The sequence below is a fragment of the Prunus dulcis genome, chromosome 3 (assembly GCF_902201215.1).
Source record: "Prunus dulcis chromosome 3, ALMONDv2, whole genome shotgun sequence".
NCBI lineage: Eukaryota > Viridiplantae > Streptophyta > Magnoliopsida > Rosales > Rosaceae > Prunus > Prunus dulcis.
Genome location: NC_047652.1, coordinates 15,831,511 through 15,849,722, shown reverse-complemented (window position 1 = coordinate 15,849,722; position 18,212 = coordinate 15,831,511). Strand labels below are relative to the sequence as shown.

The window sequence follows — 18,212 nt, the reverse complement described above, 5'->3', positions numbered from 1 at the left end:
TCTATTTCCACTAGTCCAACTCGTAGCTTTTATTATGTCTCTATCTATTTACTATTTATCTAATGAACAATATAATGGGCTTTTTACAACAATGCTATTTATATCATATTTATTAACCACATTACTGACCACCTATCTAATAACTGGCTCCACTAATGTATGTGGAACTCATCTATATTAGAGAGATGGTCAACAATATAATCATTGAATGTGGTACAAATAGCAATACTCTTTTTATGAAGAAAAACATACAGGTAATTTGACTATAGCATAGTTCAGGTTCCTTTCTTAATAGGCGCAGATTGCCTGTTCAATCCACTTTGTTCACATTCATTGTCAACCGATGTGCTCTCTCTTCATGTCGCAAATAGGGACAAAGACGCAAGGATTTGTATTTGAATAATTAAACATAAAATGGAGGAAATTTGATGTAGTAGACCGAGTTTTACTCTATCACTCTAGTATACCTTTGAGGCAGTCACTAACTAATCGAGACTCAATGGCTGAGCAAAGAAACTTCAACTATCCCCTGTTGAGGTGAGGACTCAATTGCATGATAAAGAAGCCGAACAAGTTGATGCGGGTTCAACTCTCTACTAAAAGAAGGAAGCAAATCCGGCGTATACGACTCTTTCAATCTAACGTGACGGTATCATAAGTTCATCATCTATTATTATGTGCTTTAAGTTTTTGACATGAAAATGTGTGATAGTGTTAGGATACCGTCACGATGACATTCCGGTTACACGCAAATTCTTCTCCTTTATATGGGGTGAAATTTGAAGGATTGATTTTCCTTGTCCATGATATGGTAGTTGCAGCCCATTTTCTTTTATTTTACTTGTTCTTATTTTTTTTTTATTTTTTTACTTGTTCTTATTATGAGTCTGGATTATCCTTTTATTTAATCAAATAATTAAGAACTTTCTTAATTATTGGTGAGGCAGAATCACATAACCGTCTCAAAGCCAAACCACTTATGTATCTTGTTTCGAGGTTTTTTTTCTTTATCTTCCAAAAAAATAAGAAACATACATATAAAACCGAAATAAAAGAAAGACTATATATTCATTGTAACAATAACCAAATATTTGACATGATATTTTTTGTTTATGGGGCAAAAACAGCTTATAATTATCCCCAAAGTAATGAAATAATATTTCAGTTTCGAATGAGCTCAGTGTATAGGAGCTGGTTCCAAGTGTCAGGAACTCCAGGAAGACACCAGTGGCTACAATCCATGCCACGGTGGCCTTCATTGCCATATATAGAAGGGTGACCGTCTTTTCTTAGCCGTGACAGAGCTGTCACATTAAGCAAGTTGACTGGCTTTGACATGCCTCTCAAAACTCTCTCCACAATCACTTGTGCTGGGTGTGGACTTCTTGGGTATGGTTGCTCTGCCAGTGGCCTTGTTTCTGCTGTGCAGTTCCTCCCTTCTGGGTTTCCCCAAAAACTTGCACTGATTTTCACAACATGATCATCTTTAATTTTAGTAACAATTTAAAACAACCAACAATTACATGCAAGTTAACATAACATTTCAAATAGTCTTAATCTGATCTTGTCACTTGGTACTCCAATAGATAGAGAGACTCCATATATATATATATATATATATATATATATTTTTGGGCCGTCAATGATCATTTGGTTTAGTTAGAGCATGTCTAATGCAAGTGCAAGGGGCTCGGTGCTGTTTTAGCCCCTTAAAATGGTACCATTCACAAAATCTAGCCTTTCAAATTTTGTGGTTCTAGTGGTGATGAGGGATTAGGGGCTAAAACTCAAAACTTGTTATTTTAATTTATTATTATTTTATTTGTGATAAATATCAAAGCATAAGAAAAGCAACACAAAAATTTATTTTTAAAAACAATTTTGAGCCATACTTTGGAACAACAATTTTGAGCAAAATGAAAAAAAACAAACAAGTAGAAATGTTTGGAGTAATTGAGAGATGAACAAATGATTAGGTTTTTATAGAGTTGTGAGGAATGCAACTTGCCGTTGGGCTGTTGCATTTGAGAGCGCCACATGGCAACTTCTCAATGGTTGTTTGAGTCAGCTTTTGCTGCTCCTTTTTTTCTTTTCAAAAACTGGCAATGGGTCCCTTATCTTGCCCGAGCCAGCAGGTGGACAATACCAGCTCCGTATCTTGCCTTAGGCTAAACTAGACTAGGCCAAACACATGCATTAGAAAGTGATTTTTTTTTTTCATTTGAGACCAAATCTGGACCTAACCTAGGCAAGATCAATCCCATTAGACATGCTTTTAGTGATATTTAATTATTATTTTGTTGAAAGAGGTTCTGAATTCGGATTTTTTATATATGTACGTCACAATTTGATACCCTTTTAAAAGAAAGGAGGGTTATCCTCTTCTATAACTCAAAAGTTGCACCGTTGAACTAAAAAAGAGTAGATATGTATATTAACCAATTTATGAGACTAAGGCTCAACATTATATTTGTGAACTTACTTCCAATGAGTCGGTGAAATGCTCTGGAAGAAGACTTTGGTTTTAGTAGGATCAACATTTTTGTCCACCCACCGAGCCCAAGTTCTTAAGGCTTTCTCATAGGCAACAAAGCGATCCATGTCTTGATGTAAAGTGTTTCCATCTTGAATAAATTCCCACCTGCCATGCATACATTTACACAACCAACCATATTCAATTTGATTAATTACGAGAAAATAAATGATCTACCACTAAAATTATATAAAATAATCTAGCATGAAAACTATAAACAATTCAATTATTTATCTCACGGTTGTTTTCTTCCGGTGTGGAGCCACCAGTGCCATGTGTTGAAGATCAATACATCAAATTCCTTCCAGGCTAAGCCATCCTCGTGGTCGATCGAGTTGAGCTTCAAAACCCTCCCATATTTATTGTGTTCCATGTCAACAAGAAAGGCATTGCGTTGAAGCATCAAAGAAACATTGTGACTCTGCACATGTATATAGAGGCTACTCAATTGAAATGAATAAAGAAGACTAGTGGTGAACACTCATCTTTTCGCTTCCCTGCACTATTGTGGGCGCATAAAAATTTATAAAATATTCAATTTGGAGTGCAGATAATTAGAAGAGAAATATGAACATTGCTACCCATGTAGAATACCTGGAATGTGAATGTAGAGGTTGATCCTATTCTCTCAAAGTTATACTCAGATTCAGGCGAGGCTGCATGTAGCATACATGTGAATGATTGCCATTGATTCAAACTTAATGAGTCTCCAACAAACATGATGCGTTTATCTCTAAATCTCTCCAAGAAATCTTCCGCATCAAACCTATTCAATAAAATAGTTTAATGAATTATGTAATTCATGACAAGAGAACTTGGAATAAGATATATGAAGGCAATACCAAGAATTTGAGCCCAAATTTATAAGAATATGAGAAATTGAGGCACTAGAGTTTCTTTCTTTCTTCTTTTTTTGGTAAATATTTTAAGAGGATTAAAATTGTAATCAAGCCCCCTTCGTTGTACTATAAAACAAAGATTAGTTAGGGAAAAAATATAACAAAAGAGCATACTTTAGGCAGGGCTTGTAGCTCCCGTATATTAGCGAGCATTTATCCCCACACTCAAACTCCGAGTTCGAAACTCTAATTTCCCTTTCACCTAAAAAAAATTACGTACCTAGGTAACTTGCATGCAAAGGGTTGCCATTTATATTTGAGATAGAGTTCGTCGGCTCGACCATTCTTCTGGCAAGCGAAGGCATTCTCTATGAAGCTGCAGAGGCTTGAATCATAAAGAGGGTAAGAAGCATCGTAAACCCATCTTCCTTGATAAATATCACACTTCTTCAACTCGTAATTGCTTTGCTTCCCGTGCACTTGGTGTTCTAAACTTGGTAGCAACACCAGAAGTGCAAAGGCAATCCCCAAACCCAGTGCACCCATATGCAAAAATTAATGAAATTAGATCGATCGAGTTGGTTTGGATTTTTCAAGCTTGATTGGTGTGGATATTTAAAAGAAAAAAAGAAATTGGAAAAGAAAAAGATTGGTGGGTTTATTAAGAGGTAGATGGTGTAGTTGATGGGAGAGTATTCCTATATTTTAAGTTGTGGGAAAGAAATGAGAAGTAAAGAATTCAATTCAAGTTGCAGTCACTTGTTATGAATGAATGGATATCAATGGAGAGGTTGGCAGAAAACTTTCAATCGTGCATGAGTGGGGGTTGGGGGGGAGTTTTAAAACTGTCATCAGCACCTCCCACATTTTTTTTTCAGAGATAAATAATTTAGGTGAATTAATGGAGGGTCATGGATTCATGGCTAATGTGATAGGCTGATAGCTTCGGCTTGACACACTTTACATATTGTGCATTGGAATCTGTCTTTGGTTTTAATGAAGGTGGGAAATCTTTACTGTACCCCGAAAAAAAAAAAAAAATTGTGATTAGGTTTTTCAATGTTCTTTGTGTGTGACCTTTTTCTTTTATAAATCTTTAAGTTGTCCCAGTAAAACATGATAAAAATGGTATTCTTATAGGAGCAGTGTAACAACTTTTAATGCTAATTCTACACACACAAAGGTTTGGGCGACATGTCTCGTGTCATGTTATTTGCCACTTCAATTGGTATTGAAGTTGGGAGTATTAATAGAGAAAAACTTCAATTTCTGCTAGGTGTCAATACTGAATGACGATATACAATACAGTTAGTTACAATGTCATGTGATTGATGACCAATTTTCATTTAGTTAATGCATATACTCCCAATGATGAATGATACAATCCAGAAGCCATGTGACCAAATGGTGACCAATTTTGAGAGGAATTAGAACTTGGGTACAAGGGGAAAGGGCACCGCCCGCTAACTAGTCTAATTCACATCTGCATATTCCATATTAGTTGATAACTAAAAATTGGATTAATTTTATGGTTTGACAGTGAATCCCACATGGTGTTATTGATGACTCGTGTGGTAGCATAGTATGCACCGCATCCAAAAAAAAAAGAAAAAAAAAAGATAGCATAGTATGAATGTGTTAAAGTTTTTTATTTATTTTACAATGAGATATTCTAAATTACTATAATGTAATAGGTTATTGGGTGCTCCAGAATGGCTTTGGGCTAAGTAAAGTATGATGTTGGCCTTTATTAAGAGGTTGGGCTAATACAGCACTTCAAACACATCGTGGTGGGAAAAAAAAATTGTTATACATTTTCTACAAAAACATCAAAAACAACGTTTTACACATGAGACATTGACATATTGAAATCATTCTAATTCCGAATGAGCTCTGCATAAAGAAGTTCATTCCAAGCATCAGGAACACCAGCAAGGCACCAATGGCTGCAGTCCATGCCATTTTGGGCACCATAGCCATACACGGATGGGTGTGCATCTGTTCTTTGTTGTGACAATTTTGTAATGTTGAGCAAGTGGACTGGCTTTGACATACTTTGCAACACTTTCTCTACTATCACTTCTGCAGGATTTGAAAATCTTGGTGGCTCAGGAAGTGGTCTCATCTCTCTGCTGCAGTTCTTTCCCTCATGGAAACCCCAAAGGCTTGCACTAATAACTTAACAACAATTAAGCTGTTCATTATTATCAACAAACACACAACAATTTCCTATATACAAAAATGTAAGAAACATTCATATCCTTACATGCAACAATTTGACATGTCATGTTGCTAAAAAATATTATCTAAACTATTAATATATTCGTCTAAATTGATGATTATACGACATAACATGCTTATATGTAACAAAAGAATGTAACATGTGTGTGGGTTTATATAAAATGGTAAAAGCTGTATTCGATTTTAAAAGCCATTTGATGGAAAATGTTCTTTTGCGGGATTATTTGACAAAATATATTTGTAATATGTCATACTGTGAATTTGAATCATATAAATCAAGTTGACTCTCGTTTGAATGGATAGGTTAGTAAATGAAAACATAAGCAGTTTTCTGATTGTTTTTTAATTTTTAATTTTAAAAAAAACCCCCCTTTGATAACTTACTTGAAATGAGTGGGTGAAATTCCTTGGAAAAAGACCTTGGTTTTGGAGGGATCTATGGTCTTATCCACCCATCGAGCCCATGTTTCCAAAGCCTGCTCGAAGGCAACGTAGCGATTCATGTCTCTGTATGTATTTTCTCCATCTTGAATGAAATCCCATCTATAACAAATTAAACAAAGTAAACATAATCATAGATAGCCAACAATGCATTATGCATGCATTTTTGGTACCCCTAATTGGAAGGGAAACAAACAAAGTTATGAAGCAAATATTGAGGAGTTGGTGAAGGCTACATACGGTTGTATGTTCCCGGTGTGAATAAACCAATGCCATGTATTGAAAATCAAAACATCCATTCCCTCCCATACTTCGGTGTCCTGGACTGAGTTGAGTTTCAAAACTTGCCAAGAACCCTCTTTTTCAATGTCAACAAGAAATACATTGCGCGCAAACATCACCGAAACATTGTATTGCTTCATCATAGAAGACAAGATAATAATTATTGAATATTGTTGGGCAGTCCCGATCTCTTGGACCACAGGAGTCTAAGAGATTGTGGTCACCTACCGTTGGATATTAATCCAATGGTTCAAAATGATATATATAAATGCAATATGACATAAATGATTATTACTCGATTCAAGTCATAAATGAGTGAACCGTTGAATTTACATCCAACGGTGAGTGACCATAAATCTCTTGGACTACAGGGGTCCAAGAGATCAGGACTGTACTGTTGGGATACGATATGCCTTAATTGTCACGCCTCAATTCAAGAATTAGTCTAATCCAAGTTTTAAGTTCATTCTCAAAATAGGGCGTGACGTAGAGACAATTGAATGGAGAAAGCCAATCTTACCGGAAATGTGAATGTGGAAAGGGTCCTCTCAGTGGTGTACTTGAGGGGTGGGATCTCTATGGTGAACTCAGAGTATGGCATGGCTGTGTGAAGCATGCATGCAAGTGACTGCCATTGATTCAAACTCAGTGAATCTCCAATAAACATTATGCGTTTATCTTTGAATCTTTGTAAGAAATCTTCGGCACTGAATCTACATGAACAAAGAATTGGTTTTCAACTATATATCCTCATAAGTTTTTAATCAAATATCTTCGGAGCAAATTAATTAAAGGTACCTTGGTAAGTTACATGCAGATGGCTGCCATCTATATTGCTGGTAAAGTTTGTCAGGTCGACCATTCTTTTGGCAGTTGAAAATATTCTCAATGAAGGGGCAGTGAGTTGAATCGTATAGAGGATGTAAATCATCAAAAACCCATCTTCCTTCGTACAAATCACATCTTGATCCACCTTCTGCTTCATAACTATGCCTTGCATTGACTTGCTGCAAAAGTTGCAGCACCAGAAGTGCCATAAAAGCAGAAGCCATAATATTGCACCGCCAATAGAAGGAGGTAGAGAAGGGAATTGGGTTTTTAGTTAACTTCAAAGGGTTTTGTTTCCATTTTATGATTGAGGGGGAAGTGCTTATCCACAATTTAAAATTTCTGTTGAACTACAAATTATGGCTTTTCAAAATTCATTCTGAAAGCAACTTGAAAACTCCAGGCATCTAATTTGTTACATAAATTAATGTTTTGAAATATATCAAAATAGACACATTAGGATGAAAGAAACAAAATTAAATGAATGGGGTGGACCTAACATCAAGGAAATAAACTTTGATTTGGAGGCAGACTGTCGTATTTGTGAAAAACCATAGCAAAAGTGAAAAGAAAAGGTTACAGCCCTCAATACACAAGGCTTTGGTTGCTTCAATTAAATTGATTTGGTAATTTGATTTCTTTTTTTTCTTTCACAAAAGCAATATCAAGAAAAGGGAGAATCGAATGCTCTTAACCACTTTAATCTTTATATTTTAGTAACTACATTATTTCGAACAAAATTGAATGTTACCCCTTTTTTTTTTTTACTCCAATAATCGGCAAGTAGAGCAGTGAGGTGTACCAGTTGTAAAAGTTATAAAGAAAAATCATGGGTTTAGCCTCTCCCTTTCCTTTTTTTTTTTTTTTCCACAAATCTTGTAAATCTTGGTTTCCCTTTTTCTTTCTTTTCTTCTTGCTTCTTCAATTAGCATTCCCGTTTCTCCAAAGAAAACAAGATATATTTCCTGTTTTCAAATGGGGTTATCAAATATGTTTTACTATATAAACATGTGTTTGAGGTGTGATTGTTAAACTGTCTCAATTACCACATTCACTCAATCAATCTCTCTCTCTCTCTCTCTCTCTCTCTCTCTCTCTCTCTCTCTCTCACATACACAGAAGAAAAATGGCCAGTCAGCTTCATGATGGTGATGAGATGCCCAAGGTAAGCATGCGAGGGAATGATAGTAAAAGAGGTAAAGAAAAAATTGGATGGAAAAATTGGTTTGGCAGAAGAAGTACAAGTAAAAGAGAGGGTGGTGGCATTGTGATTGGTGGTGATGAAAACAAAGGCAAAGAGGCCAAAAGTGGCAAAGATGAAAACGAAGGCAAAGTGGCCAAAAGTGGCAAAGCGAGCAACAAAGGGAAGGAGATCAAAGGTAAAGGCAATGGTAGAGGAGATAAGCATCAAAAGGGTCAGGTGGGCCAGATGGTCCAGATGGTCCAGATGGGCCCCATGGGCAACTATCCAGTGGGTCAAGCAGCACAAGGGATGATTGGGTACGGCAGCCCTAATCACCAAGGGCAATACTTGAATGAACTGCCATCACAGCAAGAGCATGCAATGGATCTTTATACCAGTCTGTTTAATGATGAAAATCCTAATGCCTGCGCTATCATGTAGAAAAGAACAACTTGTTGAACTTTCCTTCTTTGTTTTTTTTCAGGTCAACTAGAATTTGCTAGAGTTTATCTTCTTGTTTCTAACTAGTGTTTTTGTTTGACTTTTGTTTGGTGGTAGTGGCAAATTTCGTATAATAGTAAAAGTAATTGTTATTAGTTATTGACTTAGTTAAGTCTTTTACATAATTTACCTTTTTTAACTCTTTTACATGTTCTTGGTATTTATTAGAGACACAATAATTCAGACAATGAATTGGAATTGAATCAACTACTCATACTAATCAACCTAATTCCTGATATTTTAGGTATTGAATTACGAATTTTAATATAAAACCTACATATATTTTCTTTTTTAAATTTCAAATGGTTCAAAGTAATGTAAATAGATACTTATAAATAAATAAATCATAATCATCAAGTGAACAGATACATTAATCGTTTTGAAATATCTTGAAATTAAAATACGGCATTGGCTGAACATTATTGAGAGATCACAACATAAGTGAACAAAGATGGAAGAACAAAATTTTGATTCGAAAGTGAGGCGTGTCATTTTGTCGAAAACCATTGCAAAAGGGAGTGTCCATGCTTCTGAAAAGAATTATACTACTCTATTATACAAAGCTGAGGAAGTTTGCAGACTTTTGATGCTTGGGGGATCATTCGGATTTTCCGTTCTATGATCAACAAAAATAAAGCAAATAAAATGCATATCACAGGCTTGAGAAGGCTGCGGAAGCATTGCTTCCTGTATGTCTCCTACCACCTCTTTGCATGCAGATACTATAGAATCTATAGATAGATAGATAGATAGATAGATTCTTACAGGCATGGCCACCATTCCAATGGTTAGTTTAATCATCAGCTGCAACAAAACCCAACAAACAAATAACTAAGACCAAGTTTAAGTTGTTATGTTAGTAGAATATCAACTCTGTAAACGTAATTAATGTGTTGATTTTGACACAGTTGAAATTTGAGGGATTATGTGCAGAAAATGAAACCACAAAGAGATTCATATTTTCGAGGCCTGAATACGCCCTTGCATACAAAGATATCCGCGTTTGTTTTCTCTTGAAAAAATATAATAAGTTCTTTGTGACTCACCATCTGAAGGATCGACATGTACAAAGAAACTGGCTGCAACTATGAGATAGCACAAAATAAGCATCAAGCCTTTAAAATAGTTTGATGTCCCTTCCTACAAAGATAAAGGCAATGAATCTTATATCAGGCAAAAATGAACAAGAAAAAAAAACTGCAACTAGGTGATAATAAATGTCTAAATCCATCTGCAAATCAACTTGTCATACTGTACAATTAAAAATAAAATAAAATAAAAAAGCATGACGCGCAACTTTGCAGTTTTCCCAAGAGAGACAGAAAAGAATTCCCTGATTTTAGTTTATGTAGCACAATTCATCTTGGATTATGTCATTAGAAGCCTCAAGGTGGGATGATTTTAGTTTATAAGTAATTGTTTTACATATAACTTTCCTTTTTTCCTCAATTTTAGAATATTTCCTGGAATTCTAAGGGGGCAAAAATACGTTAAAAGTTAAAACTAGAGAAATCTTCATGGCTAAAAGGAAGACAAACAAGAAAAAAAATCACAAACCTGCAACATAAATGCCACTACTAACACTGTAATAAAAAGTGTAGCAGTCTCAAAGAGTTTAAAATTCAAGTCCATTCGCTGTCCCATGATCCACCCAACAACTACACAGAAGGGAATCTACAATTGTCAAGAGCACAAAAATTATTAGCTTCCTAGCACCCGTTTTGAAATGTAATCCTGTTTAAGGAATGTAATCAACTCAAGAGAAACTATAAGCAGCAAGTCCAACAGAGGTTTGTGATGGTTCATAGAATCTGCAGTGAGAACTCATTAGCTAGCTAGTCAACTGTCAAGTCCTTACCACAAACATGGATATTTGTGTAGAAGATCCAATAGCAACTCCAAGTGTGATGTCCTGTAGAAAGATTAATTTCATCAACAAAATAAATGAAATCTATAAAATGAGGTTTACAAATCTTGAAAGCACTAACAAGCTTGTCCTTCATGGCAAACATGATAGCACTTGCATGCTCTGCAGCATTTCCTACAATTGGGAGCAGTATAACACTGATAAATGCCACAGGCATGTTGAATGAGTCAGATGCTCCCTGGAGAAACAGTAAATATGTTAAGTTATCAAATAGTTACCCAAAACTACGGTCAAATTACCAGTAAACCAAGAATATAAAAAAATGTGCTTCACAATCAAATACAGAAAAAGGCATTTCAGCATAGGATATAAAGCTTGGTAACAAATTGATATAGGACAAGAAATTTTGCTTCAAAGTTATGGTTATACAGAAATGGAAGGTTGAACAAGCCACCTATACTTCATCATGATGTAAGGAAAATTAAGGGGAGAGAAGGTTGGTTAAAAGTTCTAATTTATTGGAGTAATGAATCAAGGGTTTGAGTATTAAAAAGCTCTTGAATGGTTAGAACTTTGAAGCAACTCTTTGGTTTCAGGAAACAGGGACTTTGGTTGCAGGGTGATAGTATGGTTAGAATGGTCATCTCATTATTTAGAAGAAAATATCAACTAAATTTGATGAATATGTTTTTCATCTGGCACAGTTGAGGCTGGGCGCATCTTTGGGAAGTCAAGGAAAACTAGTTCTATAATCTCAGTTACACAACATCTAGAATCTCAGTTGCCATTAGCATCTGCTGGATTTCTTCTACCACTACGAGATGGTTAAATTGGTCAATTTGGAACATGAAGCCACAGCTATACAATTGGACTGATCTGTCACAGCCTTCCTCCTTACAAGTGGAACAGAATTGGATTTGAGAACTTAAAATTGTTGACCAAGAGAAGGGCCATCTACTGACAGAGTGACTTGATGGGCTTTTGAAATTTACAATCTTTTGAAGGACATGAATTGGATATAATAATATAATAGTGTTAAATAATAATTTTTAAGTGAAGACCAAATGTTTCTCATTCATAATTGGAAAACAGTAGTTAGTGGTATGCATTTCCTTGACAACATACACGAAATGCAAAGGGTCAGCAGAATATCAGCTCAGAAAATATGCATCCAGAGCAGTGGGCAACGATATCAAGCAGGTGTTACCTGGATAGCATCAACAAGGTATCCAGACAAAATGGATACCCACACAGTTAAAATAGCAAGCCAGCCAATTGCTTCCCAGTGAGTTATCTCAGGCGCCTCCTCTTCATCGGAATCATCTCCACCCTGGTTTCCTTCCTGAAACAATTGCAAAATAGAGGATAATTAAACAACTAAATGCAGTTTGTCAGAAAATGTTCCCAAGAACCATTCCATGTATTAACTTTCAGGTTTCAATAGATACTTAAAAGAACTACTAATCACTCTTCTTTATGGATAATAAAATCATAATAAATTTAAGAAGGAAATAAACCCCTTAACTTTGAAATTTTTTTAAAATCAAAACCAATTGACTAAAGCTCCTATAGAATCTGAAGATCATACAAGATTCAGAAAATGTAACGAATTCATCATTTTAGGTCCATAGTTTAAAAAAAACAAACAACTAACAAAGGATGAAGAAAAACTAATGCACAATGTTCAAAATAGAAAGAAATGACATTCTAGATCCCTTAAGACGATTGAGCAAACCTAACTAACCTCCTCAATAGGACTATAAAGATTACGATGACTTCTAAGTTGAAAGAAAAGGTAGCTCGCATATGCCACTAGCATTACACAGCTGCTAAATCTTGAAAGAGATAACTCTGACTTCCCAATATGGACCTCTGAGTGTGTAGAATGAAGCACAGCTGGAAACATTAACCCCATGACAGCCATCAACAGCAATCCTGAATTCACAACAGCGGCAGACTGTTGCAAAAGTAACCACATTTGGATGTAAATTCATGACATCAAGATGAAAGAATGTCAAAGAACCCACACTAAAATTCAGGGTACAAGGTTCAACAAAATTTGAAGATCTACCTTGTTGAAAACCTGAACTTTCTGGTAATGAACGATTCCACCAGTGAAGAAGGCACATCCGAGCACTAAAAGCATGTTGGACAAGATTGATCCCAATAAAGATTGCTGAACAACCCTAATCATTCCATTCTTTAATGCATAAATTGATATAATCATTTCCGTTGCATTTCCAAATGTGGCATTTAAAAGACCTCCAACTGCAATCCCAACAAAAACCAGCTTGAGAGATAACAAGAAAAGGTTACATAAAGGTATAAGATACTTTGAATTGGTAAGTAGGTTAAGAAACTTCTCCATTTGAAAACAAGAGGAACTACCTATCCATTTCCATAATGAACAGTACATCAGGTTATCTGGCACTGGGAAACTGTGATAACCTTTAATTATCTGAATCACTCTTTTTCTAGCAACTAAAAATTTTAAGGAATGTACAGTACACACACTCGTAAGCAGACAATCTAATCAACCAGTGGCACAAACTTTATTACACTCACTGGTATGATCAAAGTCGTGTACAAAAACAATCCACTTCACATAAACCACTGAACCAGAACATGCACATAGTGATAAACTAGAATGTAGGTAAAGACCCGATTGACAACCTAGCAAAATTTTGTGTTAGATAATTTGTTAAGAGAACATTATTATATAGCAGTGGAAGAGCCAGGAGTCTAAACTAAGACAGGAACCTTCAAAAATATAGTTATATATTCAGACAAAGATTCTCCGAAATCATAATTCAGTTAGAGATATGTATATCACAACAAAAATTCATGAAAACGCAAAAAACATTTAGGCTACCATCAGTTGGCATGGTAAAAATTCTAATCATACCTGTTGGTCCTGTGTAGAAAGCAAGTTGCCTGCAGCACAATAATTGGCAAGGCAAGACTTAGCCTTGGACAAAGTTAGGAAAATTTAATGCTATATTTAATTTCACAAACCAGAACTTACTCAGTCGCATATCCTAGACGCTCTGCCAAAGGCACAATGCCCACTAAGCTGAAGAAGAAAACCCATCCCTAACGTATACAAAGCAACTGTCAATGGATTAGGGGTGATGTCAATTTAAATTATTGAATCTTGAACAATGTGTCTAAGAGAAACTATGTTTGAACACCTTGCCACATATGATAAGGCTACATCACAAGGTTATTATTTCAAGTTTTAATAGAAAATGCAAAAGAACACAAGCAAACCACTAATCTCGATCACTTGCTGCAAAACAATTTCAAGACAATTTTTCTTCGATACTTTCCTACTTCCTAAGTCTCACTACATTCTTCTCCAAACTAAAAGAAACGGTCATAAAAATGATAGAGAGATGTGAACCATACATGCTGTCCAGTAAGGTAATGTAGCAAAATCGCTAACGGACCAAATGGTAGCAATACGTTGATTTTTGCTTTGATCAAGACAAAGTAGATGCTCTTCGGAACTCTCATCCGTATATGTCTTGAAATCCATGAGTTTGCCAATTCTGCCCGGGAATGCAAATGAATCATCTCAAAGTCCAAAGCCTCCATTTTACTGGTGGCTGATGACGAGCTAAAAGGGATCTCTTCATCATATTCAAGGTCTGTCTTTTCATCTATGGAAACCATCTGCAAGTACAGATTACCAACCGATTAAGAAGGAACCACAACACAGAAATGAAATTACACCAAAGCAGGACCCTGCTCACAAAAACATAAGATGCATTTACCATTTGATAAGGTAACTTAGACCATGTAATAGCAATCACTCATATTAATGTTTGCAAGCAGAAGAATAATGCACATGAAATCAATAGTAAATGTATGGTGACCCAAAGGAAGAAACTTTATTGGTTTTTCCGCAAAGTCCTGATTATTTCTTCATTTTTCTTTTCTCTGGTTCATCTTTTTGGTGCTATGGGATGCAATCTTATACTAAACGAGTGTATTGAAACAAACCAGTTTTCTTCACTTCTTTCACATATCAAATATAGCTCAGTAATATTGAAACAAACCAGTTTTTGAAAGTTGAAATAAATGAAGTTGCAGAACAGATGGCATGGAATGCAAGAAAGCAACTTACAGATTCCAATTACACCCAATATTCCAATTACACCTATTCACTTTAAAAGAGCTCACTTTTAGTAACAAACACAACACAATCAAACAAAACGGGGATCAGTTGAAATCAATTAAATACCTCAAGCCTAGAAGCAAAATAAATTGGATTTTATCAAATGGATCAACTTCTCCTCAGCCTTAGCCTCTTTCAGAGAGAGAAAGAGTAAGAAGGGGAGCCCACCACCAGTTTTGGGTCTTGTCCTGTCCTGTCCTGTCCCACTTCAAACGGTTGGGCTACTTGGGTAGCTCCGATTTGAATGAAGAGAATTTAATGTGATGTGCTCCGGTTCTGCAGAAGAAGAAGAAGAAGAAGAAGAAAGATGAAGAGTCAAGAGTTGGATGCTGGCACCCGGCGTAGAGTTTTAAGACAAACGACTTATTGTACACACAAGGAAGTTTCTGAGAAGCAGTGTCTTTCATGGTTGATATTGATTTCTTAATTGTTTTTTTCTGTCTTTGAATCTTCTTTGTGTCCCACTCCCACCAATTCTTGCTTGATTTAGATTTAAATATATTGTAGTTTATATATGTGCCTAATGTGCTACATGTTCGGACCAAAAAAGTACGTGCGATTTTGTTGACCCAATGTGGAAAACATAAAGAACTTATAGATAGTCATTTTTGTTGTTCCTTTTTGTTCTTTTGGCATTGGAGTTCTACGGTTTGTAGTTATATGCTATTTACTAGTGAGAAATGTTACTTCACTAGAATTGTCGGACAACATTACTACTTAATTTTTGAAAGTCAGAATTTGAATTTGAATAACATTTAAATTATTCATCGGGTTGATTTTTCTCTACACGATTGTTTTAAATTTACTGTCTAACGACATAAACATTTTTCTAACAATTCTTTATTATCAAGTGTATACAAATGAATATCACCGATTACAACTAAAGCATGACAACGTGATTCACGATCACCTTGCATTTTAGAGTGGTATTATTCATGCTTATCCAGTAGTATTATTTGTGTTTGTGCAAACAACATAAGCCTTTTACCATATATAAGTATCTCTCTAATAAGTTTATATTTTTTATGTCAACGGGATCTAGCTCAATAGAAAAGAATCTTTACTTGCAAACAAGTAGTCTTAAATTCAAATCCTAATAACACCTTAGTAGTGTAGATGTGTGACAAACCACCGTCCTTTTTATGAAGCACATATTTCTTTGGTAGTACTCGACTTTTGAAATAGACTGAGCAACAAAAAAAAGACCTTTAGATTTGCAGTGAGATCAAGCTTTTTAAGTAACCATTTTTTCTATTTGGTGTATTCTGTTACCTTAAAGAGTTTTTTTTTTTTTCTTTTTCCCTTATGCTTTTTATGGGTTTTTTTCTTTTTCTTTTTCTGCCAGAATAAAAAAAACTAAACAGAGTACTACAAGTAAAAGCTCCCTATATTTTTAATTAAACTAACTTTTTGTAATCGAGTCAAGTAATAATTTAATTAAAGTATTGTATAGAAAAAAAGTAAAACTTAATTAAAGTAAGTGCATATGGCAACCTGCCAACCGCCTTGCTTCATGAAAAAATAAATATTTTTTGTAATATAATTTGTTAGAATATACACCCCAATCAAAGTCTGCCATGTGACAAAAGGCATGATTTCTATCTTTCTTCCAAACCTCACCATGCAATTACTACCCCTTCAGATTAACTTGAGTACGGATATTTTTGTTGGCATTTAAGATTTGAGATTTTATAGTAATATAAAAATCTATTTAGTTAAATTTTGTATCCAAAGCCATACTTGCACGAAATTTGTGCCTTGTTCTTTCAGTTTACTTTATTTTCTGGTAAATTTAAGCACAAAAGTTAAATTAATTAACCTCTTTCAGCAAATTGGCAAGGTTGATTTCACCTATTTCTTTTAACATACAAATTGAAACCAAAATCTCTAAGGCTTATGGGGTGGTTTCAATTATATTATAGCGGATTCATAAATTTTCTTTTAACTAATCTCGTCAAAGAAAATCTTTACTATTATTATAAAACACTTTCTTTTCTGATTATGTGAGAAAGATATATAAGACGTTATATTGTCTTGAACCACTTAATGTGGTCTTCTAATCATATAAGGATTGGAACTTTATGTTGATTAGGAGCTTAGTTGTAGCCTAGTCATTTAGTCTTTGTCTAAATGTGTTATTAGTGTAATACCAAGACTAAAAGGGTTCCTTATTTAATGTGCAATAAGGACTGCTTAAGAGTTTCTTGATGGGATAGATTCTTAGGTAGATGCATATAAATACAAGTGCCCCTGCTCAAACGATCAACCCCAACCTACACTAAAGGATTCACCCAATTTATAATCAATGTATGAGGGATCGTATTGAGGAGAAGAATACTTGTACATACTTGATATTTTGACAACTCTCTTGGAAGACCAAAGGACAAGTGTTCTATTATGTGCAGTCACTATGGTTTACATGTGATATCAAAGCCCATGCTGCATGTTTTAGAACCAAATGATTTCGGCCTATCCTTTCTGTTATAGCCGTTGGAATACTTGGAGGAATTCACAAAAGCAATCAATAGTGAATGGTGTACAACTTTAGGATGCAATTATCTTTTTGTTGCATTCTCAACCGTGCCTCCATATTTAAGATTGGGGCCCGATATCCAAAACTTATGATTGTTAGAGAATGGATTGACCAACACCCATAGAGGCATCGACAGAGATAACTCCGTCGAGGAGGAAGAGACGACAAGCAGGCGTCACATAACAAGCATGTTGGAATATTAGGTATTGATTTGGATTTTAGGGAGAAAATGGAAGGAGATGAAAGAAGGAGCTGGAAGAAATACTTCTACAAAAATCGTATGAGCAGCTATGTTGTGCTCAACTATTTCTCTTCTTTTTATCAAACGATTTATATCAGGAAATGTACAAAATTGAACACCGATGTGTGTATGACACTTGGCAATTTCCTATAGGCATTTGAGCCACACAAAATTCTCCTATCAGAAAATGAATCTAAGCTGTTACTTAGACATTCTAGCTGTAAACAGTAAATCAGTAAACCAATTTACACATCAACACTCCCTTCTAAATGGTTTGCTGATTTCAAATGCAAAAGCTTTCCTTTGGTAATGCCTTCGTGAAGATGTCTGCAACTTGATCATGACCTTTGCAATAGATCGTATCCACCACTCCTTCTTGAATTGCATCTTTGATGAAATGGAACTTTCTTCCTATGTGCTTTGACCTTTGATGGAACACAGGGTTCTTAGACATAGCTATAGCAGAAGTATTGTCACACATAATTGGTGTAACTTCTAGTTGCTCCTCTCCAAAATCACCCAGCACAAATCTTAGCCAGATTG

General features: G+C 35.2%; 3 protein-coding genes across 7 annotated transcripts; all 3 read right to left on the bottom strand.

Moving 5' to 3' along the window:
• Positions 1-1,134: 1,134 nt before the first annotated feature.
• LOC117622250 (protein trichome birefringence-like 43) lies at positions 1,135-4,115 on the bottom strand. Its single transcript, XM_034352853.1, has 5 exons — positions 3,653-4,115; positions 3,128-3,299; positions 2,773-2,954; positions 2,483-2,641; positions 1,135-1,462 (listed from the first exon to the last, which is right to left on the bottom strand). The coding sequence occupies exons 1-5, from the start codon at positions 3,916-3,918 to the stop codon at positions 1,162-1,164; spliced, it is 1,080 nt and encodes a 359-aa protein (XP_034208744.1). The 5' UTR covers positions 3,919-4,115; the 3' UTR covers positions 1,135-1,161.
• Positions 4,116-5,096: 981 nt separating this feature from the next.
• LOC117622662 (protein trichome birefringence-like 43) lies at positions 5,097-7,391 on the bottom strand. The gene is made up of 5 exons (XM_034353415.1): positions 7,135-7,391; positions 6,857-7,049; positions 6,295-6,470; positions 5,998-6,156; positions 5,097-5,543 (listed from the first exon to the last, which is right to left on the bottom strand). The coding sequence occupies exons 1-5, from the start codon at positions 7,386-7,388 to the stop codon at positions 5,249-5,251; spliced, it is 1,077 nt and encodes a 358-aa protein (XP_034209306.1). The 5' UTR covers positions 7,389-7,391; the 3' UTR covers positions 5,097-5,248.
• Positions 7,392-9,195: 1,804 nt separating this feature from the next.
• LOC117621525 (vacuolar cation/proton exchanger 2-like) lies at positions 9,196-15,287 on the bottom strand. 5 transcript variants are annotated; one of them, XM_034352063.1, is made up of 13 exons: positions 14,962-15,287; positions 14,124-14,390; positions 13,741-13,808; positions 13,621-13,649; positions 12,787-12,983; positions 12,460-12,672; positions 11,923-12,057; positions 10,837-10,953; positions 10,707-10,760; positions 10,406-10,522; positions 9,895-9,988; positions 9,614-9,652; positions 9,196-9,464 (listed from the first exon to the last, which is right to left on the bottom strand). In XM_034352063.1, exons 2-12 carry the CDS (start codon positions 14,388-14,390, stop codon positions 9,642-9,644), a joined length of 1,302 nt encoding a protein of 433 aa, XP_034207954.1. In that variant the 5' UTR covers positions 14,962-15,287; the 3' UTR covers positions 9,196-9,464; positions 9,614-9,641. The 5 variants fall into 5 exon arrangements, with proteins under 5 accessions (XP_034207954.1, XP_034207952.1, XP_034207953.1 ...); XM_034352061.1 differs by having other exon boundaries at positions 9,196-9,652; XM_034352062.1 differs by lacking the exon at positions 14,962-15,287 and adding an exon at positions 14,845-14,927 and having other exon boundaries at positions 9,196-9,652.
• Between the last annotated feature and the right edge of the window lie 2,925 nt (positions 15,288-18,212).